At 43.9% G+C, this 19,781-nt stretch overlaps 1 protein-coding gene across 2 annotated transcripts in view; it reads right to left on the reverse strand.

The window, feature by feature from the left end:
• The window catches only part of DGKG (diacylglycerol kinase gamma), a 185,912-nt gene that overhangs the window by 113,405 nt on the left and 52,726 nt on the right, over positions 1-19,781 (reverse strand). For both annotated transcript variants that reach the window (XM_006200997.4, XM_006200993.4), the window contains exons 4-8: positions 14,444-14,609; positions 13,820-13,882; positions 6,294-6,464; positions 3,721-3,770; positions 331-405 (exon numbers count right to left, since the gene is read on the reverse strand). In XM_006200997.4, coding sequence (XP_006201059.1) covers positions 331-405; positions 3,721-3,770; positions 6,294-6,464; positions 13,820-13,882; positions 14,444-14,609 — 525 coding nt within the window. The remainder of the gene's footprint in view (positions 1-330; positions 406-3,720; positions 3,771-6,293; positions 6,465-13,819; positions 13,883-14,443; positions 14,610-19,781) is intronic.

A 19,781-nucleotide genomic window follows, 5' to 3' on the forward strand; every position in this document is an offset into this window, starting at 1 on the left:
AATATCATTAATATTAGTATTACCTGATGATTGAGAAAAACCTTTAAAATTCTTTCCAGCTCTTAATTCTTTGATACATGAACTGTTACAAATATTTAGCTCTGGTGAAAAAATTAGGGGTACTACTAGTATTATTTGACCTAGTCTACATTTTTCCCTGCTGCCTCTAATTTTTCCTGTCAGAGAAGTGGGAGGTCCAAGTGTAGGACCCCAGGGAAGCCGCCTGTAAGATGAGTCTGGGAGAGCCTTGCACAGTAAACATTTGTTTCCAACTCCCCCTCTCATCTTGGAAGCTCACTTAGAAGACACCCCATGCTTCTGGAAACTCACAGGCCTTAGCTCCGTGGGATCCCACTCGAGATACTGGGCAATGTGCAGCATTTGGTTGACGATATGATCCATTTCCTAGAAAACATCAAGGGGAGAAGCCAACTGAAGATGTGTTTTCAAGAGCAAGACTCAAAATCCGACCCCGTGGGAAGATGGGCAGGGCTGGCCTTTCATCACAAGCTCACTGTTTTTGCTCTTTATTTTTGCCTTCACCACAAAGCTCAGCAGAGATAGCTGTTCACAAGCAGCACAGACCGTGGATAAGCCAGAGATATGCAGAAAGCTCACTGAACACTGACCTCCTCCTGGACCCACCTGCACCCACCTTCCTTCCCCTATTCTGTGCTTTCACTTAGTATAGAAAGCACTCCTGTTTTCTCCTTCGTTTTGATCGTAGCTCCCACAAATACTTACAGACCAAGACACTTCTCTCCTCCTCCTTTCCCCACAACTCATTCTCACAGCTTTAGCAACTTGGGATCCATCTATACCCCTGAGGGGTCAGTGTCAGTTGGATGTAGGGCCACTGTGTTGGTCCTTTCTCAGGCACTATGATTCAGATTCCTTTTGGCATCTCCTTTGTTTCCTTTGTATCATGTCCAGCCCTGAGCCCAGGATTCTGGGAACAGGAAATTCATGAAGGGTATGTTTGCCTAATGAGTGAGCCTTTTGTTTGGTTCCAAGGCCAGGCTCCATCTAAAATCTCGCAGAATTGTTGGATGCTAATGAATCAGTGCACTGAGAGTCCCACTGAAACATACTGGACCAAGGAAGCATTTGCATGTCTTGGGCACCACCTAAGATAGTTCATAGTAAGGTTGATTTGGGGATACACATTGGAGAACTGAAGCAAAGTTTAAATTCTTCCACAAGGTAGAATGCTAGGTCAAAACAAGCATGCTAAAACCTAACAGGGATTTTTAAAAATTGCATTTCATTTAAATTAGAAACTAACCCATTGCAAAACTGCAGATGAGGCAGTAGACAGGGGTAAGGAAGTGGGCAGAGAGGTGGGCACAGGGGTTGGCAGAAGTTCCAACAGAAAAGAGCTTGTGAATCTGGTTAAGTCCCAGATTCAATGTGAGAAAACAATGTGATTCAGGAGTAAGACTCAATCTTGGGCTGTGTAAATGGGCGGGCATTTTCAGGAAGCAGAGCGGGAAGGTTTCAGGAAGAATTAGTTCCCCAGATGTGGATACTTAAAGCGTCTTGGAGGGGTGGGTTCAGTCCTGTGCCTTATTTTAAGAATGGCATTGACAAATCAGAGCTTGGCCAGAGTGGATAGTTAAGCCTGCTTTATTAGGAACAGTGTAGGAATTAGGAAATTTGAGCTTCGAAAAGATTTTAGGGAAGATGTGATAGTACCGTCCAATACATGAATGCCTATTGTATAGAATTGGTATTCTATCGGTCAGCTGTCCTGGTCAGCCACAGAGGGCAGAAGTGAGCTGAGGATGGAGGGAAGGAGGATTTGAGGGTTGGCCTATTTTGATCTCTCTATTGAGCTGGGGGACGGGGAGGGGAGGCTATACTCAGTTTTTGTATTGAAGATTTCCCTGCCAGACCACAGATGCGTCTTGGGCAGGGAGCACGCCCTCTCTAACAGTCATCCCCAGCAGAGGAGCAGCTATTCTAAGGTAGGGGGTGAACTCCCCGTTACTGGGAGTGTTAAAGAGACTGGGCATCCAACCGCCAGGGAGTTTTGGTGGGATGTTGAAAGAGAGGACTATTTTGAGACTCACTTCAGTCCACCAATGTTACCTTCCAAATAGATCCAGAATTTAACCACTTTTTACCACCTGCAATGCTGCCACCCGGTATGAGTTACCATCATTTCTTATCTTGTTTATTTTAATAGCCTCCTATCTGGATCCCTGCTTGCATTGCTACAGTCTAGACTCAGCACAGCAGCTAGAGCGATCAGTTAGAACCTAAGTCAACCACATCACTCCTCTGCTCAGAATCTGCAGTGGTTCTCTGTTTCTCCAGAGTAAGAGAGAAAACCTTTTCAGTCGCCTGTAAGGCTTGGTAATGCTTTGCAAATGCCCCTTCTCATCACTTTTCTGATCTCATTTCCCATTATGCACTCTGACCTGATTCGTTCAGTCCTTCTGCTCCTGTCACTCTGGCCTCCTAACTAATCTGCTACCATTCCAGGCACCCCTCAGGACCTTTGCACTCTGCCTGGAAGGTGCTTTCTCTAGACATCCCCGTGACTCACCCTCTCACTTCCTTCAAGTCTCTGTTCAGATGTCCTCTCCTCAGGGAGACCTTCCTTGGCTCCTCCAGCTTAAACTGCAGCTCCCCCAATGTTTCCTCTCCCTCCTTTATTTTCCGCTAGCACACATCTCTAACATTTTTTACTACACTTTTCAGTGTGCATGTCTGCACCAGAAGGAAAGCATCACGAGGGCCTGGATTTTTCTCCGTTGGCTACTGATAAATCCCCAGGTCTTCGAACAGTGCCTGACATACACTAGAAACTCAATAATTACGTGTTGATCAAATGCTCGAGAGCGTGATTCTCTGGTGGTTCCCTCACGTGACCCAACAGTGACAGCACTGCCCTGTGGCTGCAGGCATCCCGTAAAGACCCTCCGGGGTTTCGAAGGAACTGGGACGATGACGGTGTGGCTGGTCTAGTGGATGTGTTCCCTTTCTTCCTTCCTCTGGTCTGACTCAGCCCCAGGCACTTCAACCTCAAAGCCTTTCCATTAATGAGCCCCATCTCTGACACTGCCAGTCACGAGGACGGGGCCTATCTGGTTCAATTTGCCTTCTCCCCTTTCTGCCTTCTTTCTTTTCCATTCTTCTTCTAACTCCGTGACCCCTGACCTATCCCTGCCTCCTCCTGAGGGGAGGTGTGGGCCAGACCCAGGCTTTCCCAGGTGCAGTGGGAGGGGCTCCTGTGCTCAGAGCAGACAGAGCCAGGCTCCTGGAGCTAGTGCCCCCGGGGTATGAGAGGAAGACAAAGCGGGTTGGCAAAGCACACCAGCCGTTACCTGCCTTCCTCCTGCCCTCCTGCCCTGGTCTCAGTGCCTCCCCCCACCTCCTCCCCTCTGCCCCTGGCCTCCAGCAGGAAATTGCAGGGGGGATTTCTGAACCAGTTGGGAAGTTAAACTAGATGAGATACTAAATCTCATTTCCCCAATCTGAGACTTTGCCGTTTGGGCTTCTGGAATAAAAAGGCAACCTGGAGTTCAGTCTCTCCGGGCTGGCTCTTTAGAATTAGAAGCTGGAGGGTTCTACTCATCTCTGTGGCCCATAGTGAGACATTGCTATTCCTATGAAGATGGAACTGAGAGTTTTCCCTTCACCAGACTCTCCCTTCACCTGCTCCCCTCTCCCCCAGCCTTTCTTGGATCTTGGAGGGATATTTGGAGAGCTTACCGCTTGGTCCAGGAGACCGTTCTCATCTGAATCATAGAGACGAAACATGACTGCAAAAAACACAGAGGTGAGGCTTGAGGTGTCCTTCAGGCACCATGGATGGGCTGAGACTTTGCTGCGGCCAGTTTCCAGATCAGTTCAGACCATCACTGGGGCGAAGTCTGTTGCAGCCAGCTCACCCACCCTCCAGGGCAAGGAGTCTGACTTCTTTACAGAGAGGGTGGGAAAAGGGAGGAGAACCAAGCCACCTGGCTTCTGGAATTGTCTAAGCAATAACTCTGTGGCTAATGAGATCCGGGTCATGAGTGTGAGTCCCCGTAGCATCTCTGTACTTCGTGTTTATTCAGTGGTGTGTCTCTGGTTGGAGTTTAAGTTGTTTAAAAGTAAGGTCACGGGATTTAGATTCTTTGTGACTCCTCTGAGTGTCCGGGCAAGAGACACTCAGCATACAAGGCTAACTCGCCGAACAGGTGGATGCATGATGTAATGACAGATCTTTGCCCTAGTGATACCCCCAGACCCTGGGCCCCAGTGGCTCTAGCATGTCCTACTGTGCATGAGGGATAAAATGAGAATGCGTGAGTAAGCATCCATGGCCTTGGGCAAGTCAGTTAACTTTTATGTGCTTTCTTATATGTAAAATGAGAATAATCATGTCGACTTTCTAGGGTTATTGTGAATGTTGATGGTCTATGGCTAATGAGATAATGCATTTAAAGTGCTTAGCAAAAATAAGGTGTTCAATTATGAGTTATTATTATTATTTACGTTGATGATAGGTAGGATTTCAGGCCATCATTTCCCCAAAAATACATGTTTGGTTATTTTTTTTTTAAAGCTTAATTTGTTTTAGATCACGAAAATCAGGGAGGATTTGGATTTATTTGGTTTAATTTAAAAAAAAAAACAAAGAAAACTTTACAAGGCAAATGACCAAGCTTCTGCAACAAAAAATTGCAAGGAAAAAAAAATAAGCAAAAGATTAAAAGAGACTGAAGAGACACAGTAACCAGTAGCAACGCCTGGACCTTACTTGGATCCTGACTCAAATAAACAATGTTTGAATTGTTTCCCAACTATGGGAAAATAATGAATCCTGACTGAATATTTGCTAATTGTAAGGAATCATTTTCTTCAGATGTGACCATGGTACTGTGGTTCTATTTAAGAAAAAGTCATATTTTAGAGGTACGTACTGAAATATTTACAGATGAAATTATATGATGTTTGGAATTTGCTTCAAAACAATCTGGGGCAGAGGGAAGGGGTGGGAGGTATAAATAAAACTTGACTGACCATAAGCTGGTAATTGTTGACGGTGGCTGACAAGTACATGGAAGTTCATTGTACTCTCTACTTTTGTCTATGTTTGAAATTTTCTACAATAAAAAGCTCTAAAAAAATGCAGTTGCTTTTTATTGCCATGACAAGACTCAGACTGCGAGGCACTACTGTGAAGAATCTGCCACATCCTCTCCCATAGTTATGAACAAATATCACACCTGAAACCCCAAATCCAACTGAATGTGGGAAATAATATGACATTTCACTTTTAACATTAGCCAGAAACCTGGTACATCTGCTTCCAAATTAGCAGTTAAGACTTGCAGTTGTTAACACCTGACATCTATGGGGGAGCCTTTAAGCTCGGCTAGTGAGCAAACTGTTTCATTTTGGTTTTGGCAAGGGTTAACCTTTGCCAGATTTTTCCTTGCTACTGCTTAAGATTTGTTGACTAGTCTGCTTATTAGCTGGAATTTTGACTTTTTCTATAATGTATATGCTTTCCCCTCAGTGTCTACTAAGATCCCAAGAGAAGCCAAAACAGTATGTATTATTTAACAAGGTCCCATCATGTTTTAAAAAGTTTGCCTGCAGGCTCACAGAGGCCAGTGAGACCATCCCTGGAGTAACTTATGTCCAAGACTGCGGGCTGTTTCAATCACTATGGGCTTTCCTTTCTGCCCCCAGCTATTATTCTCCTCCTGAAGACATGCTTTTGAAACTCAGCTTGACTCCCATATTTAACTAGCCCTCATTCTCTAGAGGCCACAACACTTGGGGTGGAGAGGCAGGTGGGTGAAGAATTGGAAATAAGCTTTAACAAGATAGAGGTTGATGAGATCTCAAGAAAAAAAAATAAGGATTCCTCATAGTTCAAGTGTTGCTTGGACATGGAGTAGGGGAAGGAAGACAGAAGTTGAAAAATCCTCCCTTGAAAAATCTGCTAAGAGGAGGCAGCAGCTTTCTGATTGGAGGCTTTCCGGAAATCCTGCCAGCAAAGAAAGGGAGTGTTCACCCTTTGCAGAGACCCCTTCCTTTTCCAGCTCCTGGTTTTCAATACCAAGATCTCAAATGCACTTCCCACACTCTATACAACAGCTACTGTGTCCCAGCGTAGATTCTAGGAAATATACATGTTACTGCTGGTGACAGGGCAGAAAACCTCCCCCACGGAGGCAGGACCCACCTCTGGATCCCAGATCAATCTCCAGCATGTTTAGAATGATGGACAGGACACTAGCTCTTCCTCTAGGAAAAAGTCAAAGCCCCTTGGCAGGGTGCGTACGTACACTCTAGCTTATCCTGAGGTCTCCCCGTCTCCAGCAGGGACAGGTAACACACGACGTCCTTCAGGTACACTGTGGGGGATTCTGAGCCTGGAGACTGAACAACAGGGTTTCCCAGAGGGGTCGCAGCCGCTTGGTCTTTAGCTGGCACTTGCTTCTCGGTCATCTTTGATTCTGCAACAAGCAAAAGGAAAGCATCTAAGGACACAATGTTTAGTAAATATGAAACCCTTTGTTGCCCCATCCTTTTCATGGCAGAGGCAAGAATTTTCTATAAGCGTCTTCAAAAGTGTCGGTTACATAGATATGGTCAAATTGTTGGCCCTAGAAATCCAGTTTGTAGAGTACATGTTCTCTGAATGAAGCCCATTCGGAGTCTTTTAAAGAGTCTATAGCTTTATAAGAAATTCACCTATGCTCTGTACATTTTCAGAAAAGATGATAGTGATTTTTAATAATGTCAATAGCTAATAGCTAATGTCATTTAGCCTAATTTGGGGGGAAACACACCCCATTTATAGAGGTAGTTTTGGCTGGGATTCCAAAAATTCAGACTATTGGTTATTTGCCAATATACCCCCCTCACAATTTTCTTCTCTAATGCATTTAAAGATAAATAAAAAGATGAAAGTTCAAAAGAGAAAACTGGGATTGATAATCAACTAATTTCTGTAAACTAGGAAGAATTTTGTCTTATTGAAAGCCTTATCAGTTGTATAAAGAAAGCAGGTTATCATACCATAGGAATAGAGTAAGTTTTCCCTCTGAAATTTTCCTTCTCATAGGTAGGGAAACTGTCTCTTTCCTCTGGTTAAGAAATATGACATTATTATCAACCAGAAAGTCAGGCACCTATATTTTACTGTGTAAAGTATATTTTTTGAGGCACTTTAAGAGCTCTCTTTCTCTCCCCAGCCTGACAATACCCATGCCCATCAGAAATGATCTCAATATCAAACAAGAGGTTCAACTCACAGAAAACACAGGAAACAGTGAAAGGAAGATTGACTGGCAGTAGAAAATCTAACCTAAGAATTGCACCATCAAGTAATAGTGCTGAAGTCACAGGCAGAGGGAGAGACAGCCTGGACAGTAATGCCTACTGTGGAAGGCAATGCCACCAGTACACTCTTCATTCAGAGAACCAAAGTGCCAAGCAATGGCAAACGGTCATTGCAGGCTAACAGAGCTGTGCTAAATGAAAGCCTACCAGGTCCGAGAGGTAAGGCTGTGGTCTGAGACGGGAGCTGGCCATCACCCAGATGGACCGTGGGACAGACCAAAGGTCACTGACACACTCTGTGTGTTACAAAGGGCCCTGTGAGGAGACCAAGATGGAAGCCATGAAACAGAGCTGCAAAACAAGGAAAAGGCAGCTTCATCCTAAAGTCTCAAAGGATCAGGTCTTTGGACATAATTTCCTACTGGACAAGACCCTCAGTGGGTTGCAAACAGATGTAACCTCTATTAAACAACAATGTGAAATTTTCATTGTCTGGCATTCAATAAAATATTGCAAAGAAGCAAGAAAATATGAACAATATTCATATTTTATTTCATTCATATTCCAGCCCCAAACTGGAAACAACCCTAATGTCCATCAATAGGTGAATGGGTAAACAAACTGTGGAATATCTACCTATATACTGAAATATTAATCAGCAATAAAATATGTTAATTATGATACACACAACAATATGGATGAATTTTAAAATTATTATGCTGAGTGAAAGAAGTCACATGAAAAAAGTACATACTATATCATTCTTCTTATATAAAATCTGGAAAATGTAATCTAGTCAACAGTGACAGCAAGAAGATCAGTGGCTGTACGGAGATGGAGGTGGGTGGGTAGGGAGGCTGGGAGAAAGGGATTATAAATGGGAAGCTTTTGGGGCTGGTGGATATCTTCATTATAATGATGTGGTGCTGATTTTATGGGTGTATATGGAGATAAAAACTTATTAATTGTACATTTTAAACATGTGTAATTCATTTTATGTCAACTGTGTTTTAACAAAGGTATTTTAAAACAAAGTAGTCATTATATGCTGATGACATAATGTTCTATATAGAACCTGAAGACTCCACACAAAAACTATTAGAATAAATGAATTCAGCAAGGTAGCAGCATACAAGATTAATACACATAAATCTGTTGCATTTCTTTACACTAATATTGAAATCTCAGAAAGAGAAAGTAAAAAAAAAATCCCATTTAAAATCATGTCAAAACAAAAACAAAAACAAACCTAGGAATAAACCTAACCAAGGAGTTGAAAGACCTATATTCTGAGAACTATAAAACACTGATAAAGGAAACTGAAGATGATTCAAAGAAATGGAAAGATTTCCCATGCTCTTAAATTGGAAGACTTAATATTGTTAAAACGGCCTACTACCAAAGGAATCTACAGATTTAATGTGATCCCTATCAAACTACCCATGACATTTTTCACAGAACTAGAACAAATAATCCTAAAATTTTACGGAACCACAAAAGACCCAGACTTGCCAAAGCAATTCTGAGAATAAAGAACAAAGCTGGAGGCATTAACCCTCCCAGACTTCAGATAATACTACAGAGCTACAGTAATCAAAACATCATGATATTGGCACAAAAACAGACATATAGTTCAATGGAACAGAATAGAGAGCCCAGAAATAAACTCATACACCTGTGGTCAATTAATCTTCTGCAAGGTATATAACAATACACAATGGTGAAAAGACAATCTCTTCAGCAAGCAGTGTTGGGAAAGCTGGACAGCTGCATGTAAATCAATGAAGTTAGAACACTCTCACACCATATACAAAAATAAACTCAAAACGAGTGAAAGACTTAAATATGTCATGACACCATAGAACCAGAAGAGAACAAAGGCGAAACATTCTCTGACACAAATTGTAGCAATGTTTTTTCACGTCAGTCTCCCAAGGCGATAGACATAAAAGCAAAAGTAAACAAAAGAGACCTAATCAAACTTAAAAACTTTTGCACAGCAAAGGAAACCATAAACAAAACTAAAAGACAGCCTATGGGCGGGGAGAAAATGTTTGCAAACTATGTGTCAACAAGGGCTTAATTTCCAAAATATACAAAAAGCTAATAGAATTCCATAACAAAAAATAAACTCAATCAAAAATGGGCAGAAGACCTAAATAGACATTTCTCCAAAGAAGACATACAGATGGCCAACAGGCACACGAACAGATTATTGCTAATTATTAGAGAAATGGAAGTCAAAATTATAGTGAGGTACCACCACCACTTCATACCAGTCAGGATGCCATCATCGAAAAATCTACAAATAATAAATGCTGGAGAGGGTGTGGAGAAAAGGGAACTCCTACACTGTTGGGAATGTGAACTGTTGAAGTCTCTATGAGAATGGTATGGAGGCTCCCTAAAAAACTAAAAATAGAGTAATATGATCCAGCAATTCCACTCCTGGGCATATATCCAGAAAATATGAAAGCTGTAATTAGAAAAGATACATGCACCCCAATGTTCATGGAAACACTATTTACAATAGCCAAGACATGGAAGCAACCTAAATATCCATTGACAGATGAATGGATAAAGATGTTGTGGTGTGTATAGGCACCCGTGTGCGCATGCGCGCGCATGCGCACTCACATGCATGTGCGCGCACACACACACACACAGAGGAATACTACTTAAGTCATAAAAATAATTAAATAATGGCATTTGCAGCAACATGGATGGACCTAGAGATTGCCATTCTTTTCCAAAGATCCTTTGGTTACCAGAGCTGTGACTGGATCTTGAGCCATTGTTCTAGCCTTTGTTGAGGTCTACTGTTCAGTCCAGCAGTGGAACTGCTGGGCCCAGAAAGACAGAGTGGCACATAGTCTCACTGGTGTCCCACCTCCTCATGCTGCCCTGCATGAAATACTCCTAAGCTACAGCCATCTGAGCACATTTCTCAGGGACCACCCTCTTCCAGAGAAGAGGTTCTATCAGGTGCCAACATCCTTCAGGGTTCCACAGCAATAAAAGACTAACACCTTCTAGACACAAAGTCTCTATATTACTTCTTGCTTTCCAGTTGGGCTGTGTGGCGTAGTGGAAAGAGCACCAAGATAGAGGAAGAAAACTGGGTTTGTGCTAAATGATGTGTGATCTTGCCCAAGTAGCCTTACTTGCCACACCCAACCTCAGTTTTCTCATCTATTAAAAGACAGACTTGCATTAAAGTTGATAGTCACCAAAAGTCTTGAATGACATGAAAAATGTGAATATAATGTGAAATGAAAAACAAAGCTAGATCCAAAATTGTGGGTATGTATACAGTCTGATTCTAATCCTGTAAAAAAAATTATGGGAAAAAACCTACAAGGATACATGTGTGCATATGCACACATAATTGCACTGGTAGATTATAGGTGATTTTGTTGTTTCTTTAGTTTTTTTGTACCCTTCAAATTTTTTACATTGGGTTACTTTTATAATTGGGAAAAAATAAGGAAAAACTTGAGGGACTTTCCTCAAGACTCTATATCTTCCAAGTTGCTGAAACATCTCAACAGTCTGAAGAACTGAAAAGCCAGGAGGATAAAGTTCACATTGTTTGTCCCACTTTGTCCTGGGCATTCGGGGACGGGTGAATTCAGCTTTTCCTGAGCTGAAATCCTGACAATGACAGACTGCTCAAGTCTCTGAGCTGATGTCTGAACTCAGTGAAAGTCCCTCTCTGCTGTGTTTATGGATCCAATCATTTCTTACGTGGGCTGTTTTGATCGGAGCTTGGAGATTGATCTGATAGGCCTAAACAGGCCCCATCAAAAGAGAATCTAGTTTCTTCCTCTGGCTTCCACTTGGGCAACGGGAAAAGGGCGGTATTTTCAACAGATGGCCTGATCTAAGGTGACTCCAGAACTTGGCTCTTCCTTGCTGACAGAGGCCCCTCCCTGTGGTGTCCACCTGTCCCTACATTCTTGCTTCTGGTGAACAGGGGTGTCTAATTAAGACATCCGTGGAAGATGGCCTAACAGGAGAGGGATTTTCTACTTTAAATCTCGTCACAGAAGAAGATGAAAAAATGCTATACACCTCCCTGGGCCAGGAGTCAGGTAACTGCCCTTTCATGACTAGACCACATGACACTGAAACTCCCATGCATAGGAAAACAGTGCGAGGAAGTCTCTGGAAGTTGCTCTCAGACCCAGAATGATACAGATACAAGCACAGCCAAGGCCTATTATCATCATAGATTACTTTTTCTCAAATGTCACATCCCCGCTAAGTCCTTCCTTGGTATCTTAGAAACTTCAATCACTAAAAAAAATCCTGCCCAGACAATTTGGGACCTCAGGGGATGAAGAGTAACTTCTCTCAGGTTCCTCTTGAAGTTCCAGACCCTTAGAAGGTCTCTGCGTAAAGAATTTGGGTCCAGACACTTTTCACAGTTGATTTTCTTGCTGAGAATTTAGAATCTCAAAGCTTCCAGTTTGTCCTTTTTCTTTCCACCATGAGAATGATTTATGTCATAACACGCCTCCTCTATACCACATAAGATTTAAGACTTATAACTTTAATCCATTTAACCAAGGGGCCATGGACCTAGCATGTCTGGGTGAGATGCTGGGCAGAGGGGTGGGTGAGCCTATATTTTGTAGAGTCTTGCAGTGTCCCTGAAGGCCTCCGGAAGGCACCGATGCTCTCAGTCCTTGCTTTCTGGAGCTGTCTGGTATTTGCTAAGCTTATGGTCCAGAGGCAGTTCTCCTTTCCCAACCTTGTTCTGCTTTCCATTCGGAGTGAATTTTTCCTTTTAAAGCTAAATGTCCTTCTTGCTTTTTTTTTTTTTAAATAGAGGTACTGAAGATTGAACCCAGGACTTCATGTATGCTAAGCATGCACTCTACCACTGAGCTATACCCACCCTCCCGAGTGAACTTTTGATCTCACCAGTTCTTCAGTTGTACACTGAGAACTCTATAATCCTCTAGTTGTCCTTTTTGCCATCACTGGAAAAAAGATTAGAACAATATCTATTACCCACTTGAAGAAATTCTTGCATCTTAGATTCCTGTTACAATTAATTCTCATTCAGTTGTACTATCTCTTATCTATACTTCCGTGTATGTATGCATGTATGTATGTGTATATATATACATAGGATATACACAGTCAGATACAATAAAACTGCATTTTTTATCCCCTGAGCACATCCCAAGAGCTGGAATTCACTAATGTGTATCAGTATTTTCCAAACAATAATGCACAGGAATTAAGGCCTGTTTCTCTGAGTCTCTGTATTTGAAGCTCCAAGACCAACCTGGGAGGGAGACAGTATTGAAAAGTCCTCCCATGATAAGAGAATGCCCAACTGATACAACTGGAGACTGAGGGTGCAGACTGAAGGAGATCTTGGCAGACATGACGAGGTGACACTAGGGTGTACTTTTGGAGGGTGACCTGAATAAAACTGCTAATATTTATCGAACATTTACAATGCTCCAGCTACTATTCTAAGCATTTTACCCACAAAACTCATTTAACCTTCATATCAACACTTATTGTCATCTCATGTTACAGATGGGGAAACTGAGGCTCAGAGATATTGTTCAAACATACCCAAGGTTATAGAGCTAGAGATTGTCAGAGCTGGGCATCAAACCCAGGAAGTCTGTCTCTAAAGTCCAGATTCTTAACCAATATGCTTAGTGCCTGACCCAGCTTGTTTCGACAGTGTCCAGGGAATTTGTACTGGATCTGAGAACAAAGATCAAGGAGGGTAATCTTTGCTCCTTCCAATTTTCCTAGGAGTGCCTGCCCTTGGGCCTGTGCCTGTCAATGACCTGTCAACAGAGGAATGGATTCCCACTGATAAATGGGCCAGAGAAGGTTCCATGTCAGCCATGGCCCAGGAGTGGGTGCACTGGCAGCCAGGTACCATGATGGTGGCCCCACTGGGAGCACAGCTTTGGTCATTCCATTGTGAACAACCAAAGTAAAGCCTTTACATAGAGGCAAACCTTAGTCCAGGCACCTCAAGACAGATCATTGCTTTCTCTCTTGGTGTGGAAAAGAGCAGCAGCTTTGAGGTTGGACAGTTCTGGACTGAATCCCTAGTTTCACCAGTCACACGGTGATATACAACCTCTTAAAGTCTCAGCTCCTCCATGTGTGAAATGGTGTGACTGCAAAGGTTCAGTGAAACATGCAGTAAAGCAGGTGCCTGGCAAATAGATCTTCAAAACAGTGCTAGCCGACACATGTGCATACACAATCCCCCATTGTATTCTTTCTCCTTTTCCCCTCTCTGGCTAGGCAGACCCATCAGAAGTAAATGTCTAAGGAGCTGTCTGAAGTCGTGATCTGCCCTGTTTCGGAGCAAGTGAACTACGAACCCTCATCTAGCATCAAAATCCCAGCACACTGAGTGGCAGGGGCCCTGGAGAAGGAGACAGACAAGATCTACTTCAAAGCATTCAAACTGCTAGTCAGACTCCCCCGTCCCTCCAAGGATGAGGTATTCCCCACTCCTCCCCGAAAGACTTACCCGTATCTGGGGCACAGGCCTCGTCTGCTTTGGCAGCATTATCTGCATTCTGTATGTCGGAATCTGGGAAGTAAAAAAGAAGATTTAAGAACTAGACCATGCTTTTTAGAGAGGCAGGCAGGAGACCTTCCCACGAGATCTGGACCACTTGGGTTGTGCCTGTGTTTCTGGTGTCAGCTGGGTTCATGCTCTCTGATGGGTTGGGCTGTGTCTCTTCCATTATAGTTCAAATTTCAGAAAGACAGGGACCACACTGTTCCCTTCCTCTGACTCTCCCGGGCTAGTCCCAGCCCATGTGCTGCCCCGAGACTGGCATCTTTTGCGGAAGGCCCTCCCCTACTGCTTGCTGTACATTAGCTTGCGCCTCCTCTTCTCCCCATCCTCCCTCTGATCCTGATGGCAGGAACTATGCCCTTCTTTATTTCTTCAAGAGATCCATCAGGCAGGGCTTCCTGTGAGGCCCTGAGAAGACAGGGGTTCCTGTTCCCTGGTCTCCATGTCCCCCGTGTCCCCCCCATAGGGAAGTTACTGTGCACAGGGACCCTCTAGGAGGCAGCCTGTGCCTGTGCCAAGTGGGTTAGAGCCGCAAAATCTTTCCATCTTGGGGAACGCTGGTCCATGTACCTGGGCCACTGGCCTCGCTGTTGCTGGCCCCCTCCTTTGGGTGGTCAGAGGTCTCCTGTTTGGGCTTCTGGCTGAAGGCCAGGAAGAGGTGTGTGCTCAGTGGCTGAGGAAGGTCCACCTCCAGGTATGCCCTCATGAACAGCGTGAAGACATCATAGCTAATTGGCTGAGAAGGGACAAAGAGGGAAAAGTCAGTAGAGAAAAGTGAAGGGACAGAGAAGGGGGAGAGAAGGAGAAGGAATCAGGGAGCTGGCTTGCGAGAGAAATGGAATGGGAAACAAAAGGGGTTAGAGTGATTGGTGGGGGCAGGAAGGAAAAGGACCGGAAGGTGACAGAAAGCGACTGGCACAGGGAGCTGGCGTAGGACGTAAGAGAAAAAGCTGGTGGCTGCATGACTGAAGTTGGGGCACGGAACCGCAGGAGGCCGTTGTAACAAGGCATGGCTGAATTTAGGTAGAAAAGCGGAGAGTGCGAACTGGGAGTGAGAGCTCTGGCTGAGCCCAGGCCCACGAGAGGGACTTGTCTCTAATGAGCAGGACAAGGTCAGTGCCCTGATTAAGATGAAAAAGAATGGTGGGGAAAGGGAGAGGGGGAGGGGCACAAAAGGGGTACGGGATTAAGAGATACAAACTACTATGTATAAAATAAATAAGCAACAAGGATATATTGTACAGCACAGGGAATGTAGGCATTATTTTATAATAATTTTAAATGGAGTATAATATATAAAAATATTGAATCACTATGCTATATACCTGAAACTAATATAACATTATGACTCAACTATACTTCAGCTGAAAAGAAGGATGTAGTTGAAAACACAATGGAAAGAAACTGCACTTCTGTGATACCTCAATTTTCTGCTTATGCTGTGAGGGATGTGATTCCTGAGTATTCAAATCTCAGAAAATAAAGAAGGAGGGGCTCCACTTTTCATTACTTTCACAACTGACCTTTCCTGGACAAACCTTAAGATAACAGGGGAGGGTATGTGTCTGGCTCAGCTGCTTGCAAAAGATGTCCTTGAGAAGGTTTTAGGCACCGGGAGAAGAACAGGAAGCCAAGGACAGAAGGTAGAACCAAGAAACATGCCAAAAACTAGAACCTCTCCCTGCTGCACATCTCCCAGTGTGGCTTGGCTTCTGCTCCCAAGCTGGGGGGACCATGCTAGAAAGGGCTGCTGTGCTCAGCAAACAGTCGGCAACCACAGTGAGCAGTGAGTCATCACTGGCGTGTGCTCTGATGGCATCAGATTCTTCATCAAATCCGCAGATGCTCCTGGAAATCATTTGAGGAAGCACTACTCCAAGATCTGCTGTGCAGGCTTTTGTGAATAATAGCAGCTGTAAAGAGCTGTGAGGAAAAAAGTCCCTTTCTGGGATCCTACTTGGCTCTCCCTGAAAATGTGGATAGCATTTAACCCCTTGTCTCTTCTGGAAGATCTGGGAGCCTTCCCAGAATCAGGAGCCAGCTGGCATGTGCACAGTCAGGTTTGGGATACAAAGTTTTGTCTTTAAAACAAGCAATGCCCTTTGGACCCTATTGGGAGGGAGCTCACAAGGCTGTTTCTCCTTAGCTCCAGGGTGGGTGGTTCAAAAAGCTCCTTAGAGTAAAAGAAGCTGGATTCCACTGGATAGAGGAAATGAAGGCTCTTACCAGATTAAGGCATCTTAATGTGGACTCACATTTCTTGTGACAGCTATAGTCTCTCTCTCATCTCTTTGTCTTTCCTGCCCCTGAGTCTCAGTCTCTTTTTTATACTCTTTCTGTCCCTCTCTATCTCCACAGCCTCAACACCTCAGAATGTCCCTGCCTCACACATTCTCTTCCTTCTTCTCAGTATGCAAGAGCAAAATCTTTTCCTCCCACCTTCCAAGTGGAACTTACCCATGATGACCCTCAGTTCCACTGTCCCTGCCTCTGATGGCATCTCCCAGCACAGCTTCTCTACCTGTAAGTATGTTCAGGTCACTCTTCCAAAGAAACTGATGGCTGCTCGAGCTACTAGCATGTGCTTCCTCCCATCCCCTTCACACTTCTCCTCACCTTCTTAATCCATTCAGTTTGGATTCTAGTGTGTCACCTCTGAACCTCCTTTCTTGAAGGTCACAAATGCAATGGTCTCTTCTTAGATGCTCTCACCTTTATCATTAACTATTTCAAAAGGCTCTTTTTGCATTGTCCTTTCTTTTGCACTATTTTAATGGATAAGTACTGCTTTACAAAATAGTTTTGAGTTCCAAAATGTCTTGTCAAACTCTTTTGGGGTTGGCCTCAAATTGAAAATCATCAGCATAAATTATTTCTGGAAAACAGATTGTACTAAATGATTTAATAAAAAGAAAATTCAGTTAAACAAAGTCTTACATAATGGTCTTAAAAAAACCAAAGCTGAAAAGGCATCTAGCAAGATCAGTGTGAAATTCAGGAGACCTCATGACTGATCTGAAGTCCACATTTTCCTCCTTTTTTGAACCTTGGGTTCTTCTTCAGCAAATTGTGAGTGCTGGACCAGAAGTTCTCAAGTTCTGAACTTCTAACAGATTCTTCCTGAAACCAGTTCCTCTCTCCAACCCTACAGTTTCTGCTCATGTCAGTGGCACATTATCCTCCCGATATTCCAGGCTTAGTTTTGAACTCTTGGTCGTTTGACTAGTTCTTGTCCCTTCCTTCTGTCCACTGTTGTTCTGCAATGTCTGTCACATCCAGGTCTTTTTTGTATCCTCTGCACATCTGCTACCACCCTGGTAAGGAGGCTATTGAAGGTCCCCACATTTCCAGTTTCAGATTTCTGTTTCTTGCATCCTATCCGGACCATTGTAACATCCATCAAAGGCTTCCTTGCATCCTCTTCTATCTATCAGTACTCTCATCTTTTCCATCCTTGCCAGGTTGATCTTCCCAAAGTACAACTCTGATCAGACTGCTTCCCTACTCAAAAACTTTCCTTGGATTCTAATGGCCCATGAGAAAGCTGAGATCAGCTGTCTCCAAACTTTTAAAACCATGAGCCCTCTATAAGATTTTTGAGTACACATTCCCACTCATCTTTACTTATACATTATATACGTGGACTACTGTGCTCCCCTTACATGCACTGTAAACACACACAAAGAAGTTAGAAAATAGAAATTAGATGAGATAATCAGTATAAACAGAAGGTCTAATATGCAGTATTCCTCTGGTCCAGTGGGTCATCTGGTGCACTCCCTGAGTTCTTTGGGATTCACAGCCCTGCCATAATCCCACTCCAACCTAGATGTGTAGCTACTTCAACCTTGGAGACCACTCTGGTCTTTTCTCCTATTATTTCTATGTGTCCCTCCACACTCTGTCCACACTGATCTCTGTGTTCTTTCCTGGCCAACCCTCCACGTATTTCACATGAACTGCTTTCTTCTGTACCTATTAAAATTCTAGCTATCCTTTAAGATCCAACTCAGATGCCACCTCTTCCAGGAAGCCTGGTATGATCTCCTGTGCCTAAATTGCTATACTTTTCCACCTTGTTTCCTATCTTGGAATACTCGTATCTGCTGCCCTCTCAATATATAGTTGTTCATGACATACATTCCTTAGTTCCTCGACTAGATCTAGAGCTGAAAGGTAGTAAAATATCTTATTTCACCTTCATATCCCCCACACCACCTACCACAGTATTTCCTGATAGGTATTTTAATGGATGTTGCATTTTTCATTGGTACACTTGGCTGTCATCGATTACTGTGGGTCTGTTCAGTCAACATATATGTACCGAGTCTCTCAGATACAAGACACAGTGCTGGACACTGGTGATTTAGGCATGACTCCATACCTTTAAGGGACTCAGTGGGAAAGGTACTGAAATAATTCTAATACAGGGTCAAGAGTGGTGAGTGTCATAGAAGAATTGACAAATTGTTGTGAGAACTTAGAAAACAATGATGTTGAACACATGTCCTTCATTTATATCCCTACCCTGGGGAACAGCATAGAATAAGCCCCGAAACACAGAACATTCACATCAGAAGAGCTCAGAGGGGACTAGATCTCATTATGTCAGAGATTCTGGAAGTTCCAGAGATTTGCTCTAGCCAGCTAGGGCAGAGTGAAAGCAGGAGCCTGATCTTCTGACTCCTGGTCTAGTGCTCCTGCTATTGTGTCTGTCCCAGGCCCCTGTGCCGACATCATGCTCCCCCCAGCTCCCTCTAAGCACCCCAAGTTCGGTAGGCAAAGAAATGTGCCTGGGGGGCACTCTCAGAGTGATGTCTGGGTTGCAAAAGAGTAAGTTCTTTATGAGCACAGGCCAGACTCAGGGTAGCTGCTTGGGAAATGTGTGATGGGAGTGGCTGGGTACTCTGCCCAAACCAGACAATCCACCACTATGGGGCACACTGGCAATTCTCAGAGCCTGAGCAACATCTCAGGTACTGCCGTTGTTCAGACTTTTTTCCCCCCAGAAGCTGCAACTTTCATGCAGAAACTAGCTAGGCAATTGCTGTTTCTGCAACCTGTTTAAAGAGAGAGTGAATTCTTCTACAGGCTGAGAAGCAAAGAGAACTAGGTGGAGAGTTTATCGAGCATTGTACATACATGATCTTAAGGCTCAAAACAACAGTGTGACGTGGCACTGTTACTGCCATTTTGTGGATGAAAAAAATTCTGAGAACATAAATAACTTGCTCAAAGTCATAAAGCAAGAGGCAGAGCTGTGTTCTGTGCTACGTGTATCTGAGTCTAAGATCACAGTGCCACCAAGCCTCCCAGCTTCTCTGGCTCCACTGTTTTTGTCCACTTTCTGGCTGTCTTCAGCTGCACTTTGTTCTCCAAAGAATCACTTGGTGCCAATGGGCCAGGGTACACTTGTCACAGACAGATGCAGCCCTGATACTCTGCAAACTTTTATTTCCAGCCTTGCTTTCCTAGCAACCTGCCCCTTCCCACAGCTAACCTACTTCTCGTTGAGATATTTTAGCAGCAATAAGACATCAAGCTCAAGAGAAATTAAACCCTGTTGTTTCTGAACCCCATGCTGGGACATTACACCTACTAGAAGCCAGCCACACTGTGAGAGAGAATGAAATCAGAGTGACAGGGCTCCCCTGGAACACAGCAGTGCCAGGCGTAGAAAGAGCAGAGGCCAGCCCGATGGAGGCGGGGGTGGCAAAGTGCTCATAGCAGCCAAGCTGCTCCCTGCTTCTGAAAGCTCCCGTGGCCTTCACACCCTCGGTGGCCCTGACCAAATTGTTCGCCTCCCACTCGGCAGCCTCTGGGCGGACAGGCGGATTAGCAGCCCCCGCCAGTCTTTGTTCCTATGTTTTTGGAGGTGGGAGTGGGGACTGAGGGGCTGCAAGTTCTT

The sequence above is a fragment of the Vicugna pacos genome, chromosome 1 (assembly GCF_048564905.1).
Source record: "Vicugna pacos chromosome 1, VicPac4, whole genome shotgun sequence".
Classification (NCBI taxonomy): domain Eukaryota; kingdom Metazoa; phylum Chordata; class Mammalia; order Artiodactyla; family Camelidae; genus Vicugna; species Vicugna pacos.